General features: G+C 44.8%; 5 protein-coding genes across 6 annotated transcripts; 2 read left to right on the top strand and 3 right to left on the bottom strand.

Annotated features, from left to right (window-relative positions):
• Positions 1-1,927: 1,927 nt before the first annotated feature.
• Positions 1,928-2,743, top strand: LOC100304083 (uncharacterized). The gene is made up of 3 exons (NM_001364376.1): positions 1,928-2,060; positions 2,179-2,285; positions 2,354-2,743. Exons 2-3 carry the CDS (start codon positions 2,196-2,198, stop codon positions 2,441-2,443), a joined length of 180 nt encoding a protein of 59 aa, NP_001351305.1. The 5' UTR covers positions 1,928-2,060; positions 2,179-2,195; the 3' UTR covers positions 2,444-2,743.
• A 264-nt stretch (positions 2,744-3,007) lies between these two features.
• LOC100283988 (uncharacterized) lies at positions 3,008-5,249 on the bottom strand. The gene is made up of 4 exons (NM_001156886.1): positions 5,018-5,249; positions 4,835-4,914; positions 4,634-4,731; positions 3,008-3,485 (listed from the first exon to the last, which is right to left on the bottom strand). The coding sequence occupies exons 1-4, from the start codon at positions 5,196-5,198 to the stop codon at positions 3,329-3,331; spliced, it is 516 nt and encodes a 171-aa protein (NP_001150358.1). The 5' UTR covers positions 5,199-5,249; the 3' UTR covers positions 3,008-3,328.
• Positions 5,250-5,680: 431 nt separating this feature from the next.
• LOC100276453 (26S proteasome non-ATPase regulatory subunit 7 homolog A) lies at positions 5,681-10,732 on the bottom strand. Its single transcript, NM_001150241.2, has 10 exons — positions 10,339-10,732; positions 10,004-10,096; positions 9,831-9,912; positions 7,826-7,922; positions 7,675-7,750; positions 7,238-7,296; positions 6,908-7,030; positions 6,381-6,438; positions 6,206-6,291; positions 5,681-6,053 (listed from the first exon to the last, which is right to left on the bottom strand). The coding sequence occupies exons 1-10, from the start codon at positions 10,523-10,525 to the stop codon at positions 5,970-5,972; spliced, it is 945 nt and encodes a 314-aa protein (NP_001143713.1). The 5' UTR covers positions 10,526-10,732; the 3' UTR covers positions 5,681-5,969.
• A 193-nt stretch (positions 10,733-10,925) lies between these two features.
• Positions 10,926-17,224, top strand: LOC100274258 (uncharacterized). 2 transcript variants are annotated; one of them, NM_001148622.1, is made up of 8 exons: positions 10,946-11,185; positions 12,677-12,820; positions 13,146-13,207; positions 14,866-15,010; positions 15,088-15,157; positions 15,754-15,920; positions 16,005-16,078; positions 16,629-17,070. In NM_001148622.1, the coding sequence occupies exons 4-8, from the start codon at positions 14,867-14,869 to the stop codon at positions 16,696-16,698; spliced, it is 525 nt and encodes a 174-aa protein (NP_001142094.1). In that variant the 5' UTR covers positions 10,946-11,185; positions 12,677-12,820; positions 13,146-13,207; position 14,866; the 3' UTR covers positions 16,699-17,070. The 2 variants fall into 2 exon arrangements, with proteins under 2 accessions (NP_001388387.1, NP_001142094.1); NM_001401458.1 differs by lacking the exons at positions 12,677-12,820; positions 13,146-13,207 and having other exon boundaries at positions 10,926-11,185; positions 16,629-17,224.
• Positions 17,225-19,381: 2,157 nt separating this feature from the next.
• On the bottom strand, positions 19,382-23,607 carry LOC100382050 (viviparous10). Its single transcript, NM_001174815.1, has 13 exons — positions 23,380-23,607; positions 23,136-23,262; positions 22,920-23,050; positions 22,564-22,665; positions 22,398-22,481; positions 22,070-22,297; positions 21,632-21,819; positions 21,444-21,548; positions 21,030-21,347; positions 20,434-20,591; positions 20,233-20,339; positions 19,919-19,975; positions 19,382-19,825 (listed from the first exon to the last, which is right to left on the bottom strand). The coding sequence occupies exons 1-13, from the start codon at positions 23,533-23,535 to the stop codon at positions 19,613-19,615; spliced, it is 1,974 nt and encodes a 657-aa protein (NP_001168286.1). The 5' UTR covers positions 23,536-23,607; the 3' UTR covers positions 19,382-19,612.
• Positions 23,608-24,286: the final 679 nt, after the last annotated feature.

Here is a 24,286-nt window from a genome sequence, read left to right as displayed (position 1 = left end):
AATTTGCTAAATATAGAAACTAAACGTATTCGACAATTTAATGACTAAAATGTCCCTAGAAACTAAAAACCCTCTAAACCTAACTCAGTGGCGGAGACAGGCCTATGGCCAGTAGGGCCTGGCCGCCTGGGCCCTACCCTTGGGCTGACTAGCCTTTAAAGGTCCATATACCAGTTAGTAGGGTAAGTTGTGATTGCTTTTGAAAGAGCTAGTTTTTGATGTCTAAAGGTCTATATATTGTTTTTAGTGTTATATCCAGCCCTATATTTAGAGAGATCCTGGCTCCGCCACTGACCTAACAGGTATATGGACCTTTAGCCATCAAAAGCCTAACAGGTATATTGGGGCCGCCGGCCGTGGGCGGAGCCATGCCCGCAGATCGAGACGGACGACGCGCGACAATGAGGGAGCCAAGCCATGCATGCGTCGTCCGTTTGTTCTCAAAGGTGCTCCCGCTAACTGCATGCATGCATTTTGGCTCTTGTTCCGCAGTCGACGACGATGAGCAAGCAAAAGCAAGCGACCCCGCGCCCCTACTGACAACAACTGAACTGAATGTCACCGGCCGGGCGGCTAATGCTGTGTGTGTGTCTGGTTCAGGTTCAGCAACCCGGTCTATATATATACTTCCACGCGAGCTCATCGATCATGGTCCATGTCCATCTCCTTCTTTTTGTCCTCGACGTCGCCTGGTGCATGCCGGGCATGCAGGCGCCGTGGCTACCGCTGCCGGCGCTGTAGCCGACGTCCGCTATGTATGGTCCATGCAGTGCAGGGACGTTGGCTGGTGTTCTCCATGCATGCATGGCAGCCAGTCGCTGTGCTTGCTGTGCGGCGGAAGATACTGCTTCCATAGTGTTTTTGTGTATATAAATTGCAGCTGTAAAAACAGGTGTCAGCATGGCTGAGGAAAGATGGTGCCTCTGCCGAGGAGAGATAATAAAAAGATGGTCCTACATAACTGTGGCGCCCAGCCCAGACTGACGTAGTGAATTCAAGACAAGAGCCTGCAATGCAAAAGGTCCTGCGCGGTAAAGAACAGGTGAGGTGAGGTGAGGTGAGGTGAGCACGGGTTATTTAATGATGCTGCGACTGCGAGCAACCCAGAACAGCACCCACTGGATCATAGTAACGTCGCTGCAGGGCCGGGTGACCAACAAATTGACGGGTCAACATACCAAAACTGAAACTCTCTGACGAGTGACGACGAGCATTCAGAAATGGTCAATGAAATGGTGACACCATTCAGACTGACAGCTTCGTCGTGTCTGCCATCGATCTCGGGCACTTTTTTTTGATATATATATGCAGGTAGATGACATTTTAAAACAACGAAAGTACAGCCCCTCCTGATTGTAGGATCGTGTATTTCTCTATCTCTACTCTCTTTTTGGATTAGAACGAATATTCAGATCAGTGACCTCTCTTGTGTGCAGGAGAATTGTTGCAGGTAGTGTGAGTGTCTGACAAGGTGCTCTCAACTCGATGGAGACTCTACTAATCGACCGTTGTTATGCAGCAAAGGTTATTATATCATAGAGCAGGGACCTCTCCTGGTCATAGCTATGCCCACAAGCCATGCCTATTCTATTACTAGTTTGCTTCGTAGTTCGTACACACACATTACTGTAGCACCTAGGCTAATCTTTATGTCTCTGTTTCCAAAAATGTCACATCAGCTTTATGGATGAACGAAACAACCTCTCAATAGAGAGTTTCATCTCGCTATTTCATATGTCAACATATTTCTTAAATACTGCATATAAATAACTAATAGAATTTACTCAATTATATGAAGATGAAACAAAACATATACCGTTATGTGCTACCGGTATGGTTCGAGCCCACCGGGCCTGGGCCACTCGCTGTCGTTACTCGTTCGGCGGTGGTAGTTACGACTTACGAGCCGCGCCCCGCAGGCCGCAGCATTCGACCCCACACGCCTAGCCGCCGACGCAGGCCATCCCGACTCCGCCCGCCGGCTGGTCGGAGTTCTCCCTCCCGGTCCGGAAATCCTCGCCGCTGGCTCCTCCGTCGACTCCAGGGGACGAGTACAACAGGTTACTGCACCCACTCATCGTCCACCCTTCACCGTCTTCACGGTCTCGCACGTCGAGGCACTTCCGGCGACCATGGGCGGCTCGGCGTAAATAGTTTGAATTCTGTGGTGGCTGGCAGGTACGGTGCGGTGGGACATGCCTAATGGTGCAGAAGCAAGTGTGTGTGCATTATCAGGCAGATGGATGGACTCGTTCAGGATCGACATGACAGACGTGTGCCGCTCGGTAAGCTGTAAGCTAATTTAATTGCTCCTGTGAATTTCGAGTTGGAGGATTAAGATGAGTAACTGCAGACGAATACTAGCAACAACTATGACGAAGATGGCAGAGCACCTCAAAGAGAGGCGTTGAACAGGGCCATGTCATGTTCGTGCTGGTCCTGAGGTCGTCACCGATCCAGCCTTTCTTGTGACCAGGAACATGGAGGCCTGATCAATAGAAGGAACCCAAAAAAAAAAGAGTCATGGAGTACATTGATGCATTGGATTATCATGATGCCATGCTTTGAGGGTACTGTTGAGAGAAAATTCTGTGGCCAGCAATGTAGAATGGTGTGATATTTTTTGGGCCTATCATTATGATGGTGCCTTTTATCTTGGTGACTAAGTTTAGTCTGCCTCGATGATTGCAGTGCCTGCTCTGTGCTGATCCAGTGATTCTTAATTCTGTGCGGTTTTGCTCGCATGCATTGTGCCTGCTCTGTGCTGATCCAGTAATTCTTAATTCTGTGCTGTTGTGCTCGCATGCATTTTCCTGGAATTGGTTTCTAAATCGTTTAGAATGTGATCCTTTTTTATGTCATCAGGGAACGGAATATAGCATTTAACCGCATAGTTCGTTTCACAAAATTCCTTCAGCGACGCAATCACACAAATCGTATAACAAAAAAAAAGAAAAAAAAAGAAAAGCAAGACGGAGGTGGTGGGCTGGTGGCAACAGAACAGAAATGTGTCCAACACATGCACAGCAGAATCGAAGTTGACATAATCTATAGCTACATGAAACGCAGTCGTTTTTGTTCACGCGCAAGATACCCTAGATTTACATGTCAGTGGATCGGAGCACAGCCAACAAGCACATATGCTGCGTAATGCAGGAAAGGACCTACTTGGTTTCAGTACACAAAAGCACACAGCGGACTGGTAGTCTAGCGAGAGTCGATCCAAGATCTGAAGAACTCGTGGAGCTATTTGGTGTGTGGAGGAATCATAAAAGGGCTACTGATTGCGTTACCTAAGCTAGATCTGTTAGAAGCTATAACTGCAAAACTAAACCTGAGATTCTAGATCTACTTCTGATGCTTGTGAGAGACTAGTGCGCTTCGATTCTTGCATCTCCACCTCAACAGAGATCACTTGTTTTGGCTTGCAGTTTTCTGTCTCCATCCGTCTGAGTTTTTCCTTCTGTATGGCACGTAGTTCATACCTACAACAGGTAGGATAAGTGTACAATGATGTTGTCAATAACAAATGGTAGCTGGCATAGGAGAACGTACGTAATATCATATATCAGGAGGTAAGGTAAACTCTATATGGTAATGTAATTGCTCATCAAATAGCGACAGTTCAGTCCTCCATTATGATATTTGCACGTTCTGTGCGAATGTTGCAGAGAAACTGGCAGTAACAATTTTGGTCAATGGATTGCCAATTATGTCAGTTTCAACCCTCAAACATCTCAATTTTTTGCTTGGCAAAAAGCTTATTGTGGTATTCCTATATATGACATCACTTCTTATTATCCAGGGAAGAACTTACAGATTACATTTTTTAGCTTCACAGCTTGTGCTTATTCTCCAGGGAACTAACAGATTACATTATTGAGCCTAAACAGGAAAGCCCACTATTTCTTCAGGTTATCCATGTACTGAAATTTTTATTACATTACATGTGATCTTCCTATATAGCTTCATTGATTGTGCTTATTCTCCAGGGAACTAACAGATTACATTTTTAAGCCTAAACAGGAAAGCCCACTATTCCTTCAGGTTATCTATGTAGTGAAAATTTATTCCATGTTATCTTTCTAGCAGTACGAGTTTATACCATAAAGAACAATCACCTTGTGATATTCCTTGATAGTAAGTATATAATGAAACTATAGTAAGTGGGCGTAGCAGGAAGAAGCATAATTGCTTCGATATAATGTTTCTGTTTATCGCCAAGTCCAAATTTCCTGTCCCCTAAATTTAGAATTGTTAACTTGTCTACAAAGCTTCATGTCAAGACACTCCTACATGCTTGATGCTTCAATAGTATATTCTTGAGGGAACTTATAGCTTGCATTTTATTAGCCTATTACACAAGAGAGCCCACTAGCTTTTAAGGTTTATCTATGTAGTCAAAAATGTGTTTCATCTTCCGAGCAGAAGTATGTATACTAAATAACAAATCGCCTGAGTGAGATGCTAATAATTAAAGAAGATAGCACTCAACTGATAGTAACCAAAGTGAGATGCTAATTTCGAAGTTTCGCTCATTGATCAACGACTGACAGACTGCGAGAGCAATTGAACTCCACAACTGAAGCATCACACACACACACATGGGGATACTGTTAAGACGAGGGCATACGGTGAGATGTAACTCTTGGCGAGCAGGAAGTATATCCTCCAGAACTGCTTATCCTTCAGGTGCCGAGGGCACAGATCATACCGAATCTTGGCGAGTTCCTGCATGCGAAGCACAAAGGTGCAGCTCAGGCTTTACAATCTTTCAGTCACAGATTGGTGGCAGAGTTAAGTAGGGAGACGAGATCCGCGGGAAGCCACCGACCTTAGCTTTGGATAGCACGAGCACGGCGTGCCGCTCCTGCCAGCTGGTGAGGTCGCCGGCGGCCGCCTCCGTGGAGCCTCCTGCGATCAGCGCAGAAGAGTATCAGGATCTAGCCGGATCGAGTAGGGCAGGCAGCAGAATCGGTGGGAGGGCATGGGGGTGGGGGACGGAATCATCAGTTGCCTTGGAGCTGGAGTGCGGCGGCCTTGAAGGCGTCGGGCGAGAGCGTCCGGAGGAAGTCGAGGAGCTGCGGGGTCACGCCCAGCTCCTCGTCCTCCTCTGCCGTGGCGGCGGACTTGCTTGCGCCACTGCTGCCAGCCCCGCCCCGGCGGCGAAACGGCCATGAGAAAGCGGCGAAGGACATAGGGCTGTCAGTTGACACGCTGATCCGTCTCCGGTAGAGAGCAACAGACGTGCAAACCCACGCAGACGGGAGACCCCTTGGATATATCGGCAGAGAGAGACTGATCCCCCTTCCGTCCGATTAAGATCGTGTTTGGCATGTCCGGATATATCGTCATATACTTCAGCTACCCTTTTAATTCTAGTCGATATTCTTTAGACAAAAAGAACTACAACCAATATTCTAGATTTTGGGTCCAAACTTTTATAATGGCGTACATGAAAGACTTCGATTTAGTTTAGCTAATTAGTTTGTATTAATGATGGATACATGTCTTGTTTGTACACGTTTTAAATCAGATTTCTAATGGATACCCAGCCGTGAGAATCCTAAAAACACACCTACCGAGATCCCGATCAAACCATAATGTAGTATTATTACCTATCGACAGGTTCGTCGAGACGGGACTTGCTACAAATCAATCACGAATGAACATTAATTGCATGACGTACAGGTTCACTATAAATCAATCATAATAATAATAAAACTTAAGTCTACATCACAAAACATGATGCATCAGATGAAATAGCATCGAGATCTACAGAAAACTTGAGGTATGATCTAATGCTCTCATACAACGTAAATGATTTTTCTTGCCGTTGACCTTATCATACGTGAAGTAAACATGAAAATATCCATTCAAGGTCAAGGCGATTTGGTTCCAGCACAACCGTGGTAAGCATGTAATCACGTTTCCTCCCTTTTCTTGGCCATCAATAAGTGATCAAAAGCTCATTTAGCTCCCCCTCCACCGGCAGCAGTTGGAATGGCGGCTGGTTTCGAATCCTCAGCCTTCTCATGCTCCTTGTTTAGCATCTGGAATCACAGCAATTAACAGACCAGATTTCATGCTCACAGCAAAATTGAGTGATTTCATTACTAGTGGTCAATGTCACAAAGACATCAAAATCTACAAGGGATGCACCAAGGGACTGAAACAGCACCAGAAGCAGATAAAAACAACCAACCTTATTGTTGATCAAATTGTGAAGCGCAATGACACTCCGGATCAGAGAAGACAGATATATTACCAACATCATGTCGTTTGTTTTCACTGTACAAAAGAAAGACAACATAAGGCTCCCGAGAATATGAAAAGATCAGGTCAATTATGTTAAATCAGAAAAAAAGATGCAAGATTACCTGCAAAGGCTTTAATTAGCTCATTTACGTTCAGATTTGGAAGGAGATTAAAGACATCCTGCAAAAAAAAAAAAAACTCAATGAATATAATATGTAGAGAATTAGAAAACACATCGCAACCATTAAGGGAGGGGCGACTTTCGTATATATAGCCAGGATACAACTTGAAGCGCAAGTAAAATACACACATATCTCTAGACTATGCATATCTCTAATATAATCTACAGTCCCTTTGAAGCACAACTTGATGGCAGAATTAAAAATCAATGCTGCACATAATGGAAGAACTTAAAACATAGCTATGTGCGGAAAAATAACTGTTTTGAAGGGAGCAATGTACAAAAACATAAAATAAAGAAATGATAAACCAAAATATGTTGAAACATCCTTTCATCACCTTATGTGTTCAAAATTCAAATTCCAATTGCAATACTACTGCAAACTAACAAAGCTGGTATATTTCAGCTTTTACTGCATAGTTCATTCCACGAGAGTAACACCTGACAAATTGCAAGAGAGGGACTAACCTGCAAATGATACAAAATCTCATGATTCAGTGGGAGCTTCCCTTCAATTACAAGATCCAAATAGCTTCGGATCTCCCTGAGCCTTGCATCTAGTCCCTTCAAGGCTGCAAGCTTGCTAGTGACCTTATTTGACAAAGGAAAGGGATATTAGGCTATCTCCAGCAGTGTTATTCATCACATCCCATATTTCAAACTTCACTCTGTAAACAGTGCAGTGTACCGTGCAAAACAATGTTTGCATGGCCACATGCACAATCCGCTGGCCATAGAATTAGGGTGAGCCTTAAATGAAACAGTATGCAAATGAAACTTTCACTCATGACATATTACCTCTGTAGCAAGTGTGCTTATGGTTGTGTCCTTTACGTCCCTTAAAAGGTGTTCAACTCCTGAAGACAGCACAAAGCATATCAGTTAAGAAACCTTCACCGCGCAAACTCTATGGACCTTTCTTAGTAACTACTTTTGTTGCTCAAAATGAATCAGATTATTGGAGGACCCTAAGCGATGACATCGAGAATAGGTTCTGAAGAATAAATTTGACATAATTACTGAAGGTGCCCCAACTCCTGAAGATAGCACAAAACATGACTAAACCATCATAGTGTGAACTCCAATATTGATTCTTAGTATAACTATTTTGTTGCTCAAAATGAAGGCAGCTATTGAAGGAGCCTATAAATGATGACATTTGACAACACCATCTAGATAGTAAAATCCACATATCCTTTTTGTTGTTCATGCAGTATCAGATCAACAAGTCTTACCAATTTCCTCAACTTCATGAGCAGCAATTTCTGAAGGAACATGGACAAATACCTTCTGACTTTTCTGTGTAGCATTCTGGGAAGGGCAACAAAAATATTAAACACTGAGCAAGCAAGTGAAACACTCCAGCATCTCATCCCCCAGACATACCTCTTTAACTTCTTCCACGGCGTAATACGCCTTGGTGGGTATCCCAAGCTCCTTGGGTTGAACATCAATAATCACTAGGACAGGGTTAGGAACATAACTGCAAATTGGAAAGGAATAATTGGAATAAACAGCAGCGAAAAGAGCCCCAGGTAATACAGTATGAGCACCCAGTGTTCAAGCTATCAGGATTAACTTTATACAGAAAATATAATCCTTTGATCATCATATCCAACATCCCTAGACAAGGATGAAGAAAATGAAATGTAAAAAACATTTGAAGTTCCTAAACCATCAAAAGGTATGATGGCTCTCAAAGCACATGATTTAGTTTGACCCAACAATATTATTTGACTCAGGTTGATTACCTTTTCTTTTGCCAAAAACCAGTGCTAGGGCAGTGCACATAGAATTTCAAGCAGAACTCATGAGAAAATGCTATGCAGTTTTGGGGCAAGTATCTAGTGTGAGCAAATATTTTGAGCACAAAAGAAAATTGGAAAATGCCTGCAACCATGTATCACTAACAATAGGCGCAACACAGTCAAACAGCTTGTGGAAAGTGGAAACTAACCTATACCAGTGCTTACAAGTCGTCTGATTTATTGCAATTAATCACGACTAATCATCTTAATCGGTCACTAGAGGTCGATGAGGGTCACCAAGGCAACTAGCTCGACTAGAAACCTAGGCGTCGCTTAAGGCAGCCCGAGCCTAGTTGCAGCCCTTCATGCAGCTAGGGAGGAGGCTATCCTTTGGTCTCTATCAGAGATCAAAGCTTTGTCTTTCCTTCGGATCGATGGGCTCCGGGTCTAGCTGTATGGTAGAGTTTTAGGCCTAGCTAGTGCTGAGTTGTCTGTAGAATCCTTCTTCGATGTGTGTGTCTGTGTTTTTGTATTCTAAATTGTGGCCTCCGTGAGGTTTTCTTGTACTTGGTCCATTTTGGACCTCTTTTTTTCTCCTTAATATTATTGATGCGCAGTTCTCCAGCGTATTCCAGAAGAAAAAAAAAGAAACCTAGTCGTCCGACTAGAAGGGGGACAGCCAGGCTGGCTCTGTGACTGCCTGTTCTATTGACGGGTCTGTTCAGCTGGGCTTAGAGGCGAGATATTGGGCCTGCTAGGTTAGCATAAGTGTGCCTAGACTCCACTAAAAACACAGAGAATGAAGGCAACACTGATTTCCTTCTCTCATGCCACTGCACTTCCTCCCACGCGAGGTTCTCTCCCCCCCCCCCCCCCCCCCCCCCCCCCCCCCCCCCCCCCCCCCCCCCCCCCCCCCCCCCCCCCCCCCCCCCCCCCCCCCCCCCCCCCCCCCCCCCCCCCCCCCCCCCCCCGCACACCATTCTTCGTCTCCTGCATGCTATTCTTTGCCACACACTGTTCCTGTGATGAAGCCACCACCCTCTTCATAATGACTCTGCCGATGGTGAATGTGCCCTTCACCTCCTCCCACAGCCCTTACTCCGCAGTACCAGTGGCGCTCCTTGCTTGTGGTGCTGCTCTTCTGCCTTCTTGCTGGTACTCCATCCTAAGGTACTGGATTGCTGTTGTATATATGTGCAGATGTGGAACAGTGCAGAAATCAACTCTCACAAAGTCACAAGTTGGTCACCAACTAGCCAGTAATCTAGTCTTGATGTTTGCTTTATTGTGTATAATATATAGTACATATAGGTGTATAGTATTTATATGTCTTGAAATATATAGGATGACTATATGGACAACTAGGCTTGAATAATCAGTCTGGTCGACGATTAATCGCGATTAGTCACCTAGTTGGTCCCATGGCGACTAGGTTCGACTATAAGATTTGTAAATATTAATCTACATATAACAACAACTTCAAATAATCATCCTAAGCACGGCTGAGTTATGCCGAACGGAGTGTAAGGCCTGAGTGTCTTTGGTTTGGAAATTTACATATTTGTCTATAGCTCAGGGGTTGTATTAAGAGTTTAAAAGAACAACCATAAGAGGACATAACTTCACTTGCAGGTTCACCACACCTGTTGAACAATGCATGGACATCCAAGTCATTCTCCCTTAGTTTTGGGCCAGTGCTGTACCAGCCAACAACATGCTCCTTGGCTGCACCACAAACAGCTCATGCTCATCAGGACAACAGAATCCATAGCACAGAGCAGGCCCAACAGGCACCGAGAATTTTGATACAGCATACCGTTAATCCTCTTGAACATGGAGAACATCGATTCATGGTAATTGTGGTCAAGGAACCAGATCCTAGGATCCTTGTCATCCTCCTCAAACGGCACTACAAAAAACAAGTAGCGGATTCAGCAAGTCACACCCGGGACAACGATCACAGATCTAATCAATCACGCATGAGCAGCGTGGCAATCCACGTCAATAGATCTAACTGCATCTACACCCACAGCTAATTCAGCTGCCCCATCCGTGACCCCTATGCAACACAGCAGTCATATCCGTTACCCGGAGCGGCGCAAACCCTAGCAACGGACAGAGAAACAGGAAGGCGGGGGTTGGGAGGTTTACCCGCGTAGGAGTTGGTGACGTCGACGGAGCCGCGGGAGGAGGTGCCGAGGAGGACGCCGACGACGCGCTTGCGGGTGTCGCGGGCGACGCGGTTGTAGTGGTCGACGATGCTGAGCAGCACCAGGGGGTGCACCACAACACGTTCCAGCGTCCGCCCCGACAGCTGCGCCGCCTTCACCACGTCCATCTCGCCGGAACCCTAGCGGCGACCAAGGATCTGCGGCGCGCGGTCTCGCTCCTCCGTGGAGCCGGGTGGCGTGATAGGGGAAGGGGGGGTTGCGTGTCGCTACTGCGGCGGGCTGCGGCGGCCGCCTCTGACTGCTTGTGCTTCGCTTCCGCTGTTCCTTTTCTCCTCCTTTCTTGCGGGAGCGGAAGGTCGGGATCGATTTTGAATAACAAACTTGGAGCGAGGGGCGGAGGCGTAAAAAGACTCGGCCCTTTGCTGTGACTGCGGCCCCATTAGAAACGGCCGTCTGGGCAGATCCGAATTAGGCCGGCCCATCAGAGCATCAGACGGTCACCCTCTGGAAGCTCAGACCCCCCGTGGATGTCCCGGCCTTTTTCCTGGGAAACGTCGCGTGGAATTCAACTGCCGGCCTTTTCCTATGAAATTCAGACACGACCACGCACGGAGCATTTGGAAGTCATCCTCGCCCAGTCGCCCCACCACCGCCTCCGTCGACGTCGTCCTCGCCTCCGCCGCGCTCGCCTCACCGCCACCGCCACCACGGCCTTCCTCGTCTCATCTCCGCCGTGGCCTCGCCCTCGATACGCTACTGACGGGGTGCCCCTCGCCGTCGACACGTGACCTCCGTCATTTGCATCTCAGCTCCAAGATCTACTCCAGGTGAGGTCCAAGGTCCAGTGCAAGTTCCTCTCCTAGACCTGCAGATGGATTGGTTGCTCTACTTGTTGCTCAGATCATTAAAATTGACGTGTTGTTCTAAATTCCATTCAAGACGCTGGATTGCTGTAAAGTGAGGTTGGAGTACGCCAACAGCAGGGCATTGCAGGCTGCAGCAGCGTTTATCTTATGGTTGGGATGTCATTGGGTACTAGTACAGGCAGCAGTACTAGCAGAGCGATAGGATGATGTAGCTAGCAAGAATACTAGAAATAAGTGTTAGAATCTATTGTGTCTAGGATCGATTCATAAGCCCCTAGAATATCAATCCATAACTGGAAAAACATCAATGAAGAGTAGATCTGTTCTACTGAAAGGAATAGGGTGACATACCTTCGTTATGTTGATTTGTTGATGGAGCATAGTCGTTGTGCCAGCGTCACCTCCATAGCCTGCAGAGGAACAGCCGGCATCAGGATCCGAGCCGCCGTAGGTTGTCGCGTTTCCACTCTGATGCCTAGGCGATGGGTTCTGTCTGTGGATTAGGGTTTAGGTCGAGGTACTAGCGTTAGTCTTTCTTGCGACCCCTTAATCGTTTATATAGTGTCGTGTGACCAGGGGCTCCAACCGAGCCACCGAGGTCAGCGTGGACCCTCCCAATCAAGGGCCGTTTAAGGAGATGGATAGTTTGGGTTTAGCCCAATCCGGTCACTAATGACCAGCTGTAGAGGACACACCCAACAATAAGTACTATTATGTAGCAGTTCTTGCTAGTTGTTTATCAATGCGATTCTTTGACAGTGAGAAATGGGGTAGTTAAGTTTGATGATCTATCAGCTGATTGGATAGGGTAGGCTTTTTCAGCTCCATGTCATAGTGGATAGCCATGTTATCTTATGAAACTTAAAGCATGCATGCATGTCTGTCCATGTCCAACGCTTGATTGGTTACCAGCCAGTAGCTGGAGGGTGCTTGGGCCAGAGCAATAATGGCAGTTGAGATGAGGTCGAGTATTTTTTAGCAGAGCATCAATGGATATCATGTATGTGTATACCTCCCTAATCATCGATGAATTATCATGCTTCAAGAGGCTTGACGACAGATATTAGAGGGTCCAAGAAAGTTCAATTCCTGTTTTTCCAATCACATTTCTTGGACAAATGTGCATAATATTTGATGCCTTAGATTTAAGTTCAATTTGGCAATGATCTTTCTTCTCTCTTTTTTTGTATCAATTTCACTTCTACTTTGTTCTGGAGCATCTACCTCAGTCGGAAACGGTCGGAAGAGATCCAAACAGTTTCCGATTTTTTCTACCGATTTCTTTTCCGTATTTTCAGTAACCATTTCCGTTTCCGTTTAGCCCTAAATTTCAGTAAAATTTCGAAAACGATTCTTGGTATCCGAAAATTACTGTTTCTGTTTTCATCCCTATACCTCTGCATGTTTGATGCTGCAAACTAATCTAAAAACAGATCGGGTGCATGCATGCAGCTGCTGGCCTGTAGCTGGCAGTGGTGACTGGCAGGCTGATCTGGTTGGACATGGAGAGCGGGCTGCTCTTGGCACCAGGATTGGCACCATCACCGGCACGCTTGTCTCCAATCTCCATCGATATAATTGACTGCATTCGGCTTGGTAAGCACTCGAGTCACCACTAAGCACTGCATATCAGACCACATGGATGGGATGGGTGGTGACATATTCATCTAAAGACACTGCTTGCTATGCTAGCAGTAGCTGAGAGTAGAACAACTCATAACAGCATACCTGCTTTCTTGTGTGGACTTCTTTCTGTGTGCGTGACACCTGGCTTCCGTTGTTGAGCAATTAGTTAGTTTATATATGCTTGGATTAGATATTGCACTGATTAATTAGCAACTAGCTTCTCTTTTGTTTTACATGTATGCTTGCTTTTCATCTTAGTTTGCTTTATCGACAATTCTCAATGGACACTGTGTAGGTTGTGCTTGTTTTCAGGGTGAAGACAAGAAGTGACCCAGCAATTTCCATTTTCTTGTTCAGGTTCTTTTGCTTGTCTCTGTTACTGATTCCTCTCCCTTGTTCATCCGAGCTGTGATTCCATGAATTTGCTGCTTTGGTTATATGTTTTAATTTGTTGTGTCATGAACAAGATTCAGTCTTTGATAAAAACTAAAGATAATGAATTGTTGTTGTTGTTTGGTCCTGTTCCACTCACCCACTTCGCTTTATGTGTGTACATTTGTAAGATCTTGATGACATCTGTGAATTATGGTTAAAATAAAAACATTGGCAAATACCTGCTGCTAGTTGCTAGCAGGCATAATGCACTCATACACCAGGCATAATGCACTCATACACTAGACTTTATGCTCTGCTTTCTGAATGCCAGATCCTCTGCTTTGTGGACAGGATATTCTTCTTAGATCATGTTTACTGAACCTGTATACTAAGAATAGCTTGAAAGGATCTAAGACTTTCATAGTTAGAAGATGACCAGGTTTAATGGTAGAACGTGGCCTAGTGTAGTGTTCTACTTCTAGAGAGTTCCAATTTTGTAAAGAGTCTAAGATCTAAGTATGTTTCTGTCTTTGTATGTGTATCCTAAGCAGCAGGGAAATTAGAGATGGAGTCAGCCAACACCCAAGGGGAGGACAATACTGGGTCAACATTGTAGTCATAGCTCATTTATTTTGATGGACATGATAGTTCTTAATTACGTATTGTGATGCCTCATGATGTATCTCCTTAATCAACTTGTTGTTTTGTCTATTGCTTTTCTTTTGAAACAAATGGCAGCAGCTCTGCCTTTCCATTAAAAAATAGAAGTTTCATGTACAAGAAGGGGTAGCCAAACCAAGTGATGCCTACAAAACAAGACACCTGAATGGCTAACCCACCCACAAGTACCACGAGTTACCGTTGCCGAGCATGGTTGCAGAGCAGCCAGCAGCTCTGACTTATCATGGCAGACCCTAGACAACCCACCCTATCGTTGTCAGGCAGATGGGCCAGAAGCATGAGGCCGCTACAGGTCATCGTTGTCATGCTCAAGCGTGTCGCAAGAGTAGCTCATACTTTCTATCTCGAACTAAGACCCCACCCTAATGGTTGCTAGACCTCACACGCATAAGCCCCAAGACGTCGACGAATGATAATTTGCCACGTGTCATCGTTGCTGTGCCACATCCTTGGTGCAGCGGTTCTGACTTCACACTGCAAGACACGCCAAGACCAACCTCCACACGTCAAGTATTGCCAAGATGTGAAGGGCAAACCACCTAGGTGACCTCCATCATAGCCAAGATAAATTTTCAACAATGACGTCTTTAGGAAGGGCACGGCGTTGAAAGCGTCACCGTAGCTCGTCCAAAAACTGGATAGGGTTTCCACCCTTGGAAGACAATAGAGCTAGAGGGGGAGAAGCACGACACCCCCAGCTGGGGAAGTGGCGCCAGCATGCGACACAGTCGCCAAGGCTTTCGCACAAGGGGTCCCCCTAGCACAAACATCGGGCCAATCATGTAAATTTTGAAATAACAGCAATATTGTAAATTGTTTGTTTCACCATCATTTCACTTGAACTTTAGTAAACTAAAATCAAACATAGGAATTATATGACTTCGTCTCTAAGACGGTATATCATTTGACTTGACAGCTCAATCTTATACTGATATCTGGTTTTGTGATGCATATGGCAGGATGGCAATGGCCACATCATCATCTTACCCTCCACCACCTCCCTTTTACCGACTGTACAAAAATTTTGAGCAGGATCCTTCATCCGCACCAGAACCTCCACCACCAATTGATGGACCATTCAAAGCTTTGGGTGTTGATTACACAGTATGTTTTATCATATTGCCTTTGGTAATGCTATTGCTTGCATTAAACTGATTCTGGTTTGCCTCTTTGGTATCCAGGGAGATGTTGTGATTCCAAGCTTGGAGAGTCATAATGTCCGTCAGCTTTATCCAAAGGGCCCCAATATTGGTGCGTTGGTTCTTGAGAAATAGATATGTTTATTGTGTATGCATACATACTCAATTCTTTGTGATTGTTAAATGTTAAAGCTGTTTATAAGTAGGCACTAGCTAGACTTGTGCCAAAAGAAAGGCGAAAGGGGCTGAAATCGTTAATCATTTTAACGACCTGGGAGATTTGGAAGCATAGAAATTCATGTGTTTTTGAACTTGCAAGGCCTTGCATTCCTGACATCCTTAGACAGATCATGGAGGAATGCAGGATATGGTGGTGGGCTGATGCTTCAAATCTGCAAGATTTTATTATTTGGTCGTTGTCCAGGACGTGATGATCTTCACCAAATTAGTTTGCCTTTGCCTTATCTTTTGGTCATGTTTTAGAAATGGTTTGTACAGTTAGGGTGCTGTGTGAGTGGGTGTGGGTCTTGTAAGTCTGGCCTTAGCTGGACAAATTTGTCTCTTTCCTTAATGAAATTTCACACACATCTCCTGCGTTGTTCGGAAAAAATATATATAACAAATAAGTTGTTGTGCTGTTATTTTTTAGGACTTGACAAGTTGTCTTTGGTTTAATGAGCTGACTCTGGAAAATTTGTTAAATTTTAGACTTCAAAAAGGAGCTAAGGACCCTCAACAGAGAGCTTCAATTGCATATTTTGGAGCTGGCAGATATTTTAGTTGAGAGACCATCTCAATATGCTCGTAGGGTGGAAGATATCACACTCATATTCAAGAACTTGCATCATCTTCTCAATTCCCTACGACCTCATCAGGTGTGAACCTCAGATTTTTGTTCCATGTGGTTTATTTTTCTGCTATCCTTAAAAAATGTACTTACATTCTTTAGTACCTTTTAGGCAAGAGCCACATTGATTCACATGCTTGAGAGCCAAATTCAGCGCCGCAAGGAAGCAATTGAAGATATAAAGCAGTGAGTGACCAGGGTTTTTTTCCAGCCTGTCTGCATAAGTTTTGATTATCATGTAATTTAGTGACCATTCTACTGCTTGCTACTCATATTCGAAAAATATAATGTTCGGTTCGCTCTTAATCTATGTGGATTGAGTAGGTTTAAACCCTAAGGGCTAGTTTGAGAACCACATTTTTTTTCAAGGGATTTCTATTTTTCTAAAAGAAATTAGTTCATTTTCCTTTGGGAAAATAAGAATCCCTTGAAAAAATAGAGTTCCCAAACTAGCTCTAAGCAAGTCAAAAAAATTCTTAATTTTTTACAGTCTCATCCAATACATGTGAAATGAGAATAACCGAACAAGGCTTAATGTAGTTCAAGAGATGGTTAGCTGATAGTTTTGATAAAAAAAGGGGTTGTAGAATACATGCTATTCTATGAAGTTGATATATGCTACCATGCATACAAATTTTGTACTGGTCGCTTGCTTGCACGTCTTCTGGTTTCCTTGTAAATTGTGACTGCATAAATGCTTGTATTCTAACGCCCCCTGAGTATTTTCTTACTTCAGGAGGAGAGTGGAAGCGCAGAAGCTGCTTGCGGAATCACTGCATATCTTGGATGCAAGCCAAGCTAACTAGGCTGACGCCGAGTTGGCTGGTTCAAGACTGGTTCTTCTTAGTTAAGAGAGTGTTAGCAGCTTCGAGCCTGCCTTCAGCTACATGTTGGGTTACTTTGTTGTGGAAGTATAGATTGTGAGATTGATGCCTCGTGGCTAAACTTAGGGGGTGTTTGAATGCACTAGAACTAATAGTTAGTTAGCTAAAAATTATTAGTTAGATTAGCTAGCTAACAAATAACTAGCTAACTATTAACTACTTTACCAAAAATAGCTAATAGCTAAACTATTAGCTAGAGTGTTTGGACGTTTCAACTAATTTTAGCCACTAACTATTAGTTTTAGTGCATTCAAACACTTCCTTAATCGAAAGGTTCTCTATGCTACTCCCTTCATTCCAAATTATTAGTTTTATTTTTTTTAATGCATTATTATGCACCTAGATGTATACTATGTGTAGATACATAATAAAAGCTAAGTATTCAGAAAAATTAAAATAACTTACAGTATGATTTAAAATAGAGGAAATAATATATTACAGTATTATCTAGAGGAAGAGTTTGCCTTATTTTGTACAAGTATCGACTAGGAAATTGGATGTGTGAAACAAGTTCTTCGACGTCCAACCACCGAATTCAGGTCATCAAGACAGAAAAGGGGGAAATTCCACCTCGCCCCTAGGCGGCCAGGCTCTACAGCCTCCGACAGTACGCCTCCATGGACGCTTACCAGCACCAGCGACGCACCGCCGCCTCCACCTCACCCCTCCCACCCGAGTGCCCACTGGTACCCGGCGTCCCCGCCGCCATACCCTCCTCCCTACCACGGACATACCTTGTCGTACAATAATTAGATGTACTAGATTACGCATTTAAAGCGTGCTTACAAACCTAAGAACTCCATCAAAGTACCCAAACTTCGCCTTGCTTGAGGTCCTTCTCGCGGGTCTTCCCAAAGCTCCGCCTCGTCTGAGATCTATCTCATACAGGACGAAAGCTCGGGAGAATTTCCGTCCTGGTCGAGGCTCCCTCGTCCCACGACAGCCATGTGCCCCTCGCCCGAGCCCGCCTTAGGCAATAAAGACAAAGCTTGCCCGAGGATCAACGAGAGACAACTGCATTCAATGCGCACACCTACCTCACGTCAGACTACATGTAAATCTTTCAACGGGACTGCAGTCTTGTTAAAGATTCACCAACATCATTACGCGCAGCCCCTGACGGGACGCGTAATACGACAGGACGCGGACCAAGACCTGCGTCGCCCAACGTAGAACTCGACCTCGGGCGTAAGCTCCACCTCGCCCGAACCTAGTCTCGACTACCTGCTCCCCCGCGAGTCCCGTGGAAGGTCACTCCGTCGATTGTGGCACGCGCCATCAAATCTCAAGACAAGGGTCGGTCGCAACCTTGGACAGACCTCCACTCGCCCGAGCTCGATTCTTCCTCAATATCTGTGACAGAGGACGTTCCCAACGTCACAAAAAATAGTGGAGCTGACGCATCTCGTAAGAACCTTTTTTCCATGATGGTCACTGTGTCAACCACTACGGTATAGGCATCCCACGCCAGGGGGCTCGGGTACATGACCGAAAACTCAGCCTCGGCTCTCAGCGGAAGTATAAAGCCATATTGTCTACAGGGTATGAAGACACCCCTTCACAGCATGTAGTCAGCTCCCGTCTACAAGGCAACTCTCCTTGGGCCTATAAATAGGACAGTCCACAACTCCACAAGGGGAGGATGACAGGCGAATACTTCATCGGTCTTCTCCTCCACTTGGTATTAGTACTCGCCTCAATCACTTCCTAGGACTTGGGGTTCTCCCCTCTCCCACTGTGCTTGTAACCCCTATTGCGAGCACTCTGGTACGAGTAATATAAGACGCATCCCTGCTTTACTGGAAGTAGGGCCTTTCGTGCTCGAACCAGGATAAACCGCTTGTGTTAACTCACATCACCATCTGGGTCTTGGGCACGCGACACTATTTCACTAGTTGGTTAGGTTCACGGGTCTAAACACCGACACCCCTAACCTCTGAACACCACCACCAGTGGTGGCCGGCCCCGCCCCGCGGCATCAGAACCATCCTCAGCAGTCGTAGGCGTACCAACCGTAAAGAAATTTGAGACTTCGGGTAATAAATGCAGTTAAAAGATAGTAAGTATAGAAAGTCATAAAAAGACAGTTTTTTCGTAAAGAACATGTCTCTTAATTTTTTTTCACTTTACCATCTATAGACCCTTTCAAGAGACGCCTCATATAAAGGGGTTGTATATGCCCTTATGTCTCTGTCCTATCACTATCAGGTTTATGATAAGCCCTTGAATGCAAAAAAAAAACATGTTCAAAAAACTAAGGCTGAACTTGTTTGGCGGCCACCGTATTGCCAAACATCACAGCGTTGCGCAACCTGTTTGGCGGACTGGCTTTGGGGCACAGTACTTCCGGAAACACTAGCCGCGTTCCACAGGTACACATTGCACTTAGGAAGTTTGGTGTTCTTTTAGATGAGATTATGAATCTATTCCTCGTACTCGTATTAATTATTAACATTTGAGGATTAGAATGATGATCGATCTACAGGTCGTTTCATTCTACAAACCAAACAAAAAAAAACGAGGTCAGACTATCATGGACAAACGCCACTCAAATTACTGCGGCTCCTCTATTAGACCATGACAAAACATCAAACGGCCAGTCAATGAGATTACATATTATACATTATTTGTAGCACAGTGAAAGAAGTTCGTGAGCAAGTAACAATCAAGGACTCCCGCATCTCCATATAACATACCAAAGAACAAGATCAAAACTTCAACATCGAACTGGACGCAGGCACGCAGGCAATGCAATGGAGCACGGAGGACACAGAGCTCTCCTACTGTCTCGTATTTGGTTCCACTCTTTTGGTATTTCACAGTCGATCAGGGCTCCTCAGGGATCACATGAGCACCCACCACTACCAGATGATGCGGCTCTGAAGCTCCGCTCCCACTGGTCCACAGGCGCCGCTGCGGCATGTGGAGTGTGGCGAGGGTGCTTCTCCCTCTTGTCACCCTTGATCTGCTTCAGGGCGTGCTTGAGCGCTGGGAGGAGTGCTTCCAGGCATTCTGCCACAGCATTTGGGTTGCCAGGCATGTTGATGATCTGAAAAAAACATTGCAAACACCCATGACCAGCGATTAGGAGATCCAGCTACAAGAAATTGTCTATTTTTCTTGTGGGAGTGTTAGTACGCACAAGTGTTGATCCTCTGATTCCAGCTGTGGCCCGGGATAGCATTGCGAATGGTGTAATCTGTGCCGGAATGAAAAGTTCAGAGGGAAGTACATATGATAAAATCTCATTACCAGCAAAGTTCACCGGACAACAATTAACCATAATCTCTTAAGAATTTGAAACATTCAACTGTAATGGATGACGGTTTCGATCCGTATGGCAAACTTTTACCAGCAATTCATTCATGCAAACATTCAGCTCAGTGATCTAAAAATGCAGAACGTTCAGAAGATGTAAAATCCAAAGTAATAACATGTAACAAGTTCCACCATCACCTTCAAACTTTCTTGAAGCATAACAAATGTGAGACCAGGCGCTTCTTTCTGTATCACCATTTTTGTTGCTTCCGGTGTGACATCTCTGGGTGTGAAGCCAGTCCCACCTGCATGATGTGCATCATCAACAATAAGTAGCTCATGTGAGTAGGAAACAAGTAATGTGTAATAATATTAATATGAAGAATAAGATAATGGTACCTAATGTCAGAATGAGGTTAACATGGTCAATATCACTCCATTGTACCAGAATGCCCTTGATCTTGTCCACTTCATCAGGAACAACTGCAGTGGCAACCACAGTTGCACCACCCAGTTTCTCTGATGAAGAATTCACTACAGATACAGCTCTTGGGCCACTACAGGTACCAAAAAAGAGAGAGAAGAAAGATAACTGGTATAAGTTGCTTCTAACTTCTAAAAATGTGTGATCTGCAACATACAGAACTAGAACAAAAGATATATATTATTACTAATAAACTTTTTTGTTTCCTAGATCAAATAAGGAAAATGCGCAATGTGGAGTTGTTACTGGACTCCATCACTATCTTATGTGAAGAAAACCAGTAATCAGACTCTTTCATCTAGCACCATGAAGTGACCCCTTTGCAGCTCAAGGCAAATAGGTGTATCAGGGTGCATGCACTTTAAAAGTCGAGAGTTCAATACACAATTTTGCTCTTCTCAACATACTATAAAAATAAATCAGATGCATAGTATGGCTATGGACCTATGGCCGATGCATTTCTATTGGGCATTATGATGAAAAAGGTGTCCAGCTCAGCTTAGATACGTACCTCCTATCAGGGCCAGCACCTGATGAAACAGTGTCACTTACAGTCAGAATTGCGACTTTAACTTCAGCATCCTGTGGAGATGCAATCTGAGATACATCTGCGGAAATACTTTTTGCAGAAGGACCACGAGATGGATACGGATTTGAAGGAGTAGGCAGTTTATCTGAAGAAGTTATTATGTCTGAAATAAGTATGGCTTGGATAGATGTCCCAGCTGCCAATATTTGTCCAGTGGATGGTATTTCCAGCAGGGCATTAGCAGATTTCATACTAAGAAGACGGCTACTAGCCTGATGGCCAGTACTCTCAGCAACAAAACTGCCACAAGCCCATAACAAATAAATGTTAACATTGCCTGGTATCAAAATACCAAACACATTGTTGTCAAATATCATTAGTCATAATATAGCTTACCCAGGTCGACCAGATCCATCATCAAGCACCCATCTAATTGCTGCACGGTGAAACTCTGTACGATGTGGGTCTGCTCTTAAAGGATGTGATATGCGCACATGCACTCTGGTTATAGAGTTATAAGGAATACGTTGAATAGTGTAAGGTGAGAACAAAACTGACAACATTGTAACAATGAGGATTACTACCTTTGCAGATGAGGGTTTGACCAGCCAGAGAGAAGACGGATTGCAGGAACAACAAAAAGATTAAAGCAAACAATACAGCTCACTGGATTTCCAGGCAAACCAAATGCAAGAACTGTTTTAGATGGCTTTGGCGTGTCTTGTGTGGTGATCTCAGCAAAGGTTAACGGCTTTCCTGGTTTCATCTGGATCTGTACATGTGATACAAGTAGCGAACAATTAAAGTCATTCTCACAAGTGGGCAAGGATTATGATGTTGAGTTCAGAATGATTATTTTTCCAAAGGTAACAGGTTCAATATGTTATCTAACAGAATACATGAAAAGAACCAGATGGTAAATTTAATATTCAATATGTATCCCTTGCTGTTGGTTATGTTTTTCCTAATAACTAGCCAGTAGAGTATAAATCTTTGGAAGCACCAGGTGGTTTCAAAGGTACCTTCTCAAAGTGAATTTTACCCATCTTTGCCAGGCAAGGTTTGACAAGATCTCTGTCGCCCATGGAAACACCACCAGAAGTAATGATTATATCAGCATTAGAACGCAAAGCTGCATCCATATGCTCCTTGAGACTTTCTTCAGTGTCCTCTGCAATACCTAGGTCAACCACTTTGCATTTCTGCTGAATAGCACAAGCTAGAAGCATGGCTCGATTGGAATCACGAATCTGCGATTTTAGTTTCAAGAAGGGAGGATCGTTTGTTGCTGAGAATACTGAACGCAAAGAAGATTGAAGGATGCAAAAAATTTGGAAGAGCAGAAATAACCTGACCACGGCTGAGGGTGGCAGTGGCTGGCTGCACTAGCTCATCCCCTGTGGAGAATACAGCGATTGTTGGCCGAGGGTACACCTGGACATGCAAAATCAGAATGCTGCATTGCAATTGTTGTTCTTTAGTATAATCAACCACGCTAACTTGAAATGTTATTCACCTTGACAGTGGTTACACCCACTGTTGCAAGTAGCCCAATTTCTGCAGGACCTATATGCTCACCAGACTTGAGCACAATCGAATCCTTCTCTATGTCACATCCCTGCCAGTTATTAGAATGACTAAATCAGCAAGTGCAACTCACTTATAATCAATGTGCAAGAGCAAGTGAATCCATAGTAAATTAAACAGTATGGAGTTCGCAGGAGAAAGAAATGTACACACTGCTACATAGTAGATAAAATTAAGATAATAACTGCAGCGAGATGGTTGCTTCAACAACAACAAAATACAAGCACACCGCAGGCAGAAGCAGAGGAAACTCTAGTAACCGTGCAGTGACCAGACTTTGCATACCACACTGCGGATGTCCTGTCTTTGGGAGGCCCGCGCAAGAATCCTAACCCTCTTGGACCCATCCGCTCCGCCAGGGAGCTGCTCGGTGTCCTCCACCTGCACGACGGCATCGGCGCCATCGGGAACCGGCCCTGCGCCAGCAACGACAGTCTATCGCTCAGACGGCCAGGACACACAAAGGGGCAAGGCGGCGCTAGAGAGAAGGCACGGCCTCACCTCCGGTGGTGACGTAGGCGACCGTGCCGGGGACGACAACCACTCCGAGGGCGTCGTCGCCCGCCCTCGACTCCGTGACCACAGGATACTCCCCTGGCCCATCGGAGGCCACGACGGCGTATCCGTCCTGAAAGGGGGGAGATGGTTTTCGTCAGTCAGATGGAACGGAGGCACGGAGCTCTAGGGCGAAGGGATGTGGGGTCAGCGGGTGGGCAGGAAGGAAGGGAAGGCAGTGCAGGCTAACCTTGATGGAGGCGCGGAAGGGAGGGAGCGGATCGGGCGCGCAGACGTCCTCCGCGAGGACGAGCCCGAGCGCGCCCTGCAGCGGCACGGCGTGCGGCTCCGCGTGGCCCGCCGCCGCGGACAGCACCGCCGCCAGCGCCTCCTCCACCTGCAGCATCTCTCTCCCTCTCTCGTCTCCTCTTTTTCTCTCTATCTTCCTCCGCTTCAATTTCCCACGTTTGACCACTGCGGTTGCAGTGCCGCGAGCCGGGAGCAGTGGGCTGTTTAGAGCATATCCAAGACACTAGTTAAATAGCTCATTAAGTTAAATTTTAGCTATTCAACAACAAAATAACTCTCCAATAGACTAGCTATTTGACTCGCCAAGCTATCCAACTCTCCAAATTGATTCCCTCACTAGCCAAATTTAGCTAGCCACCTGAGCAGTCAAACTAGATAGATAATCTGTTGGAATGAAGATGCTACATATAGAGTATAATCTTTATAAAAAGATAAATAAAGAGTCAAATAGAGAGTCAAAAATAAAGATTCTCTTGAAGATGCTCTAAGAAGGGCTTTAGCTTTTCTCTGAAAAAAAGAGCTAGTTAAACACTTTTTTTCGAAATGGTTTCTTACAAAAAAAACATCTAAAAGTTAAAGCCATTCTTATACTACAAATAAAAAGAAAAAGTTATAAATAGTAGTTTCACCTGGTTTAACTCTAGCTCTGGCACTTTAATACATGAAAATAGCTCTCACAATGATTTACAAAATGACTTTCGCTTTAAAATAAACACTTTTCAAGAAAAACAAGAGTTAGAGGTATTTTTGGACAAGCTAGACCTCTACCAAATGGACCCTTACAGACATAGGACTCTGAACGTCGCTCTTTTCACATTTGTTTTCCAATGTCCCCAGCTATTAAAAAT

Source organism: Zea mays, chromosome 10 (assembly GCF_902167145.1).
Source record: "Zea mays cultivar B73 chromosome 10, Zm-B73-REFERENCE-NAM-5.0, whole genome shotgun sequence".
In the NCBI taxonomy this organism is placed as follows: Eukaryota; Viridiplantae; Streptophyta; class Magnoliopsida; order Poales; family Poaceae; genus Zea; species Zea mays.
Note: the sequence above shows the minus strand (reverse complement) of the source record. Positions and strands in the feature narration are given on the sequence as shown.

Bases quoted from the DNA above. Each gene is read 5' to 3' on its own strand.
- LOC100283988 (NM_001156886.1), bottom strand. From the start codon at position 5,198: ATGTCCTTCGCCGCTTTCTCATGGCCGTTTCGCCGCCGGGGCGGGGCT. The intron at 4,732-4,834 runs GTCGGTGGCTTC...CTTCGCATGCAG, and splicing joins TCGTGCTATCCAAAGCTAAG to GAACTCGCCAAGATTCGGTA. The intron at 3,486-4,633 runs GTATGCCCTCGT...TACCTGTTGTAG, and splicing joins GCCAAGAGTTACATCTCACC to GTATGAACTACGTGCCATAC.
- LOC100276453 (NM_001150241.2), bottom strand. From the start codon at position 10,525: ATGGACGTGGTGAAGGCGGCGCAGCTGTCGGGGCGGACGCTGGAACGT. The intron at 7,751-7,825 runs GTATGTCTGGGG...TGCCCTTCCCAG, and splicing joins CCGTGGAAGAAGTTAAAGAG to AATGCTACACAGAAAAGTCA. The intron at 6,292-6,380 runs GTAATCTTGCAT...TCTTTTGTACAG, and splicing joins GCTAATTAAAGCCTTTGCAG to TGAAAACAAACGACATGATG.
- LOC100304083 (NM_001364376.1), top strand. From the start codon at position 2,196: ATGCCTAATGGTGCAGAAGCAAGTGTGTGTGCATTATCAGGCAGATGG. The intron at 2,286-2,353 runs GTAAGCTGTAAG...GAGTAACTGCAG, and splicing joins TGACAGACGTGTGCCGCTCG to ACGAATACTAGCAACAACTA.
- LOC100274258 (NM_001401458.1), top strand. From the start codon at position 14,867: ATGGCAATGGCCACATCATCATCTTACCCTCCACCACCTCCCTTTTAC. The intron at 15,011-15,087 runs GTATGTTTTATC...TTTGGTATCCAG, and splicing joins CTTTGGGTGTTGATTACACA to GGAGATGTTGTGATTCCAAG. The intron at 16,079-16,628 runs GTGAGTGACCAG...TTCTTACTTCAG, and splicing joins GCAATTGAAGATATAAAGCA to GAGGAGAGTGGAAGCGCAGA.
- LOC100382050 (NM_001174815.1), bottom strand. From the start codon at position 23,535: ATGCTGCAGGTGGAGGAGGCGCTGGCGGCGGTGCTGTCCGCGGCGGCG. The intron at 23,263-23,379 runs GTTAGCCTGCAC...CCCCCCTTTCAG, and splicing joins CCTTCCGCGCCTCCATCAAG to GACGGATACGCCGTCGTGGC. The intron at 20,340-20,433 runs GTACCATTATCT...CACATCATGCAG, and splicing joins TAACCTCATTCTGACATTAG to GTGGGACTGGCTTCACACCC.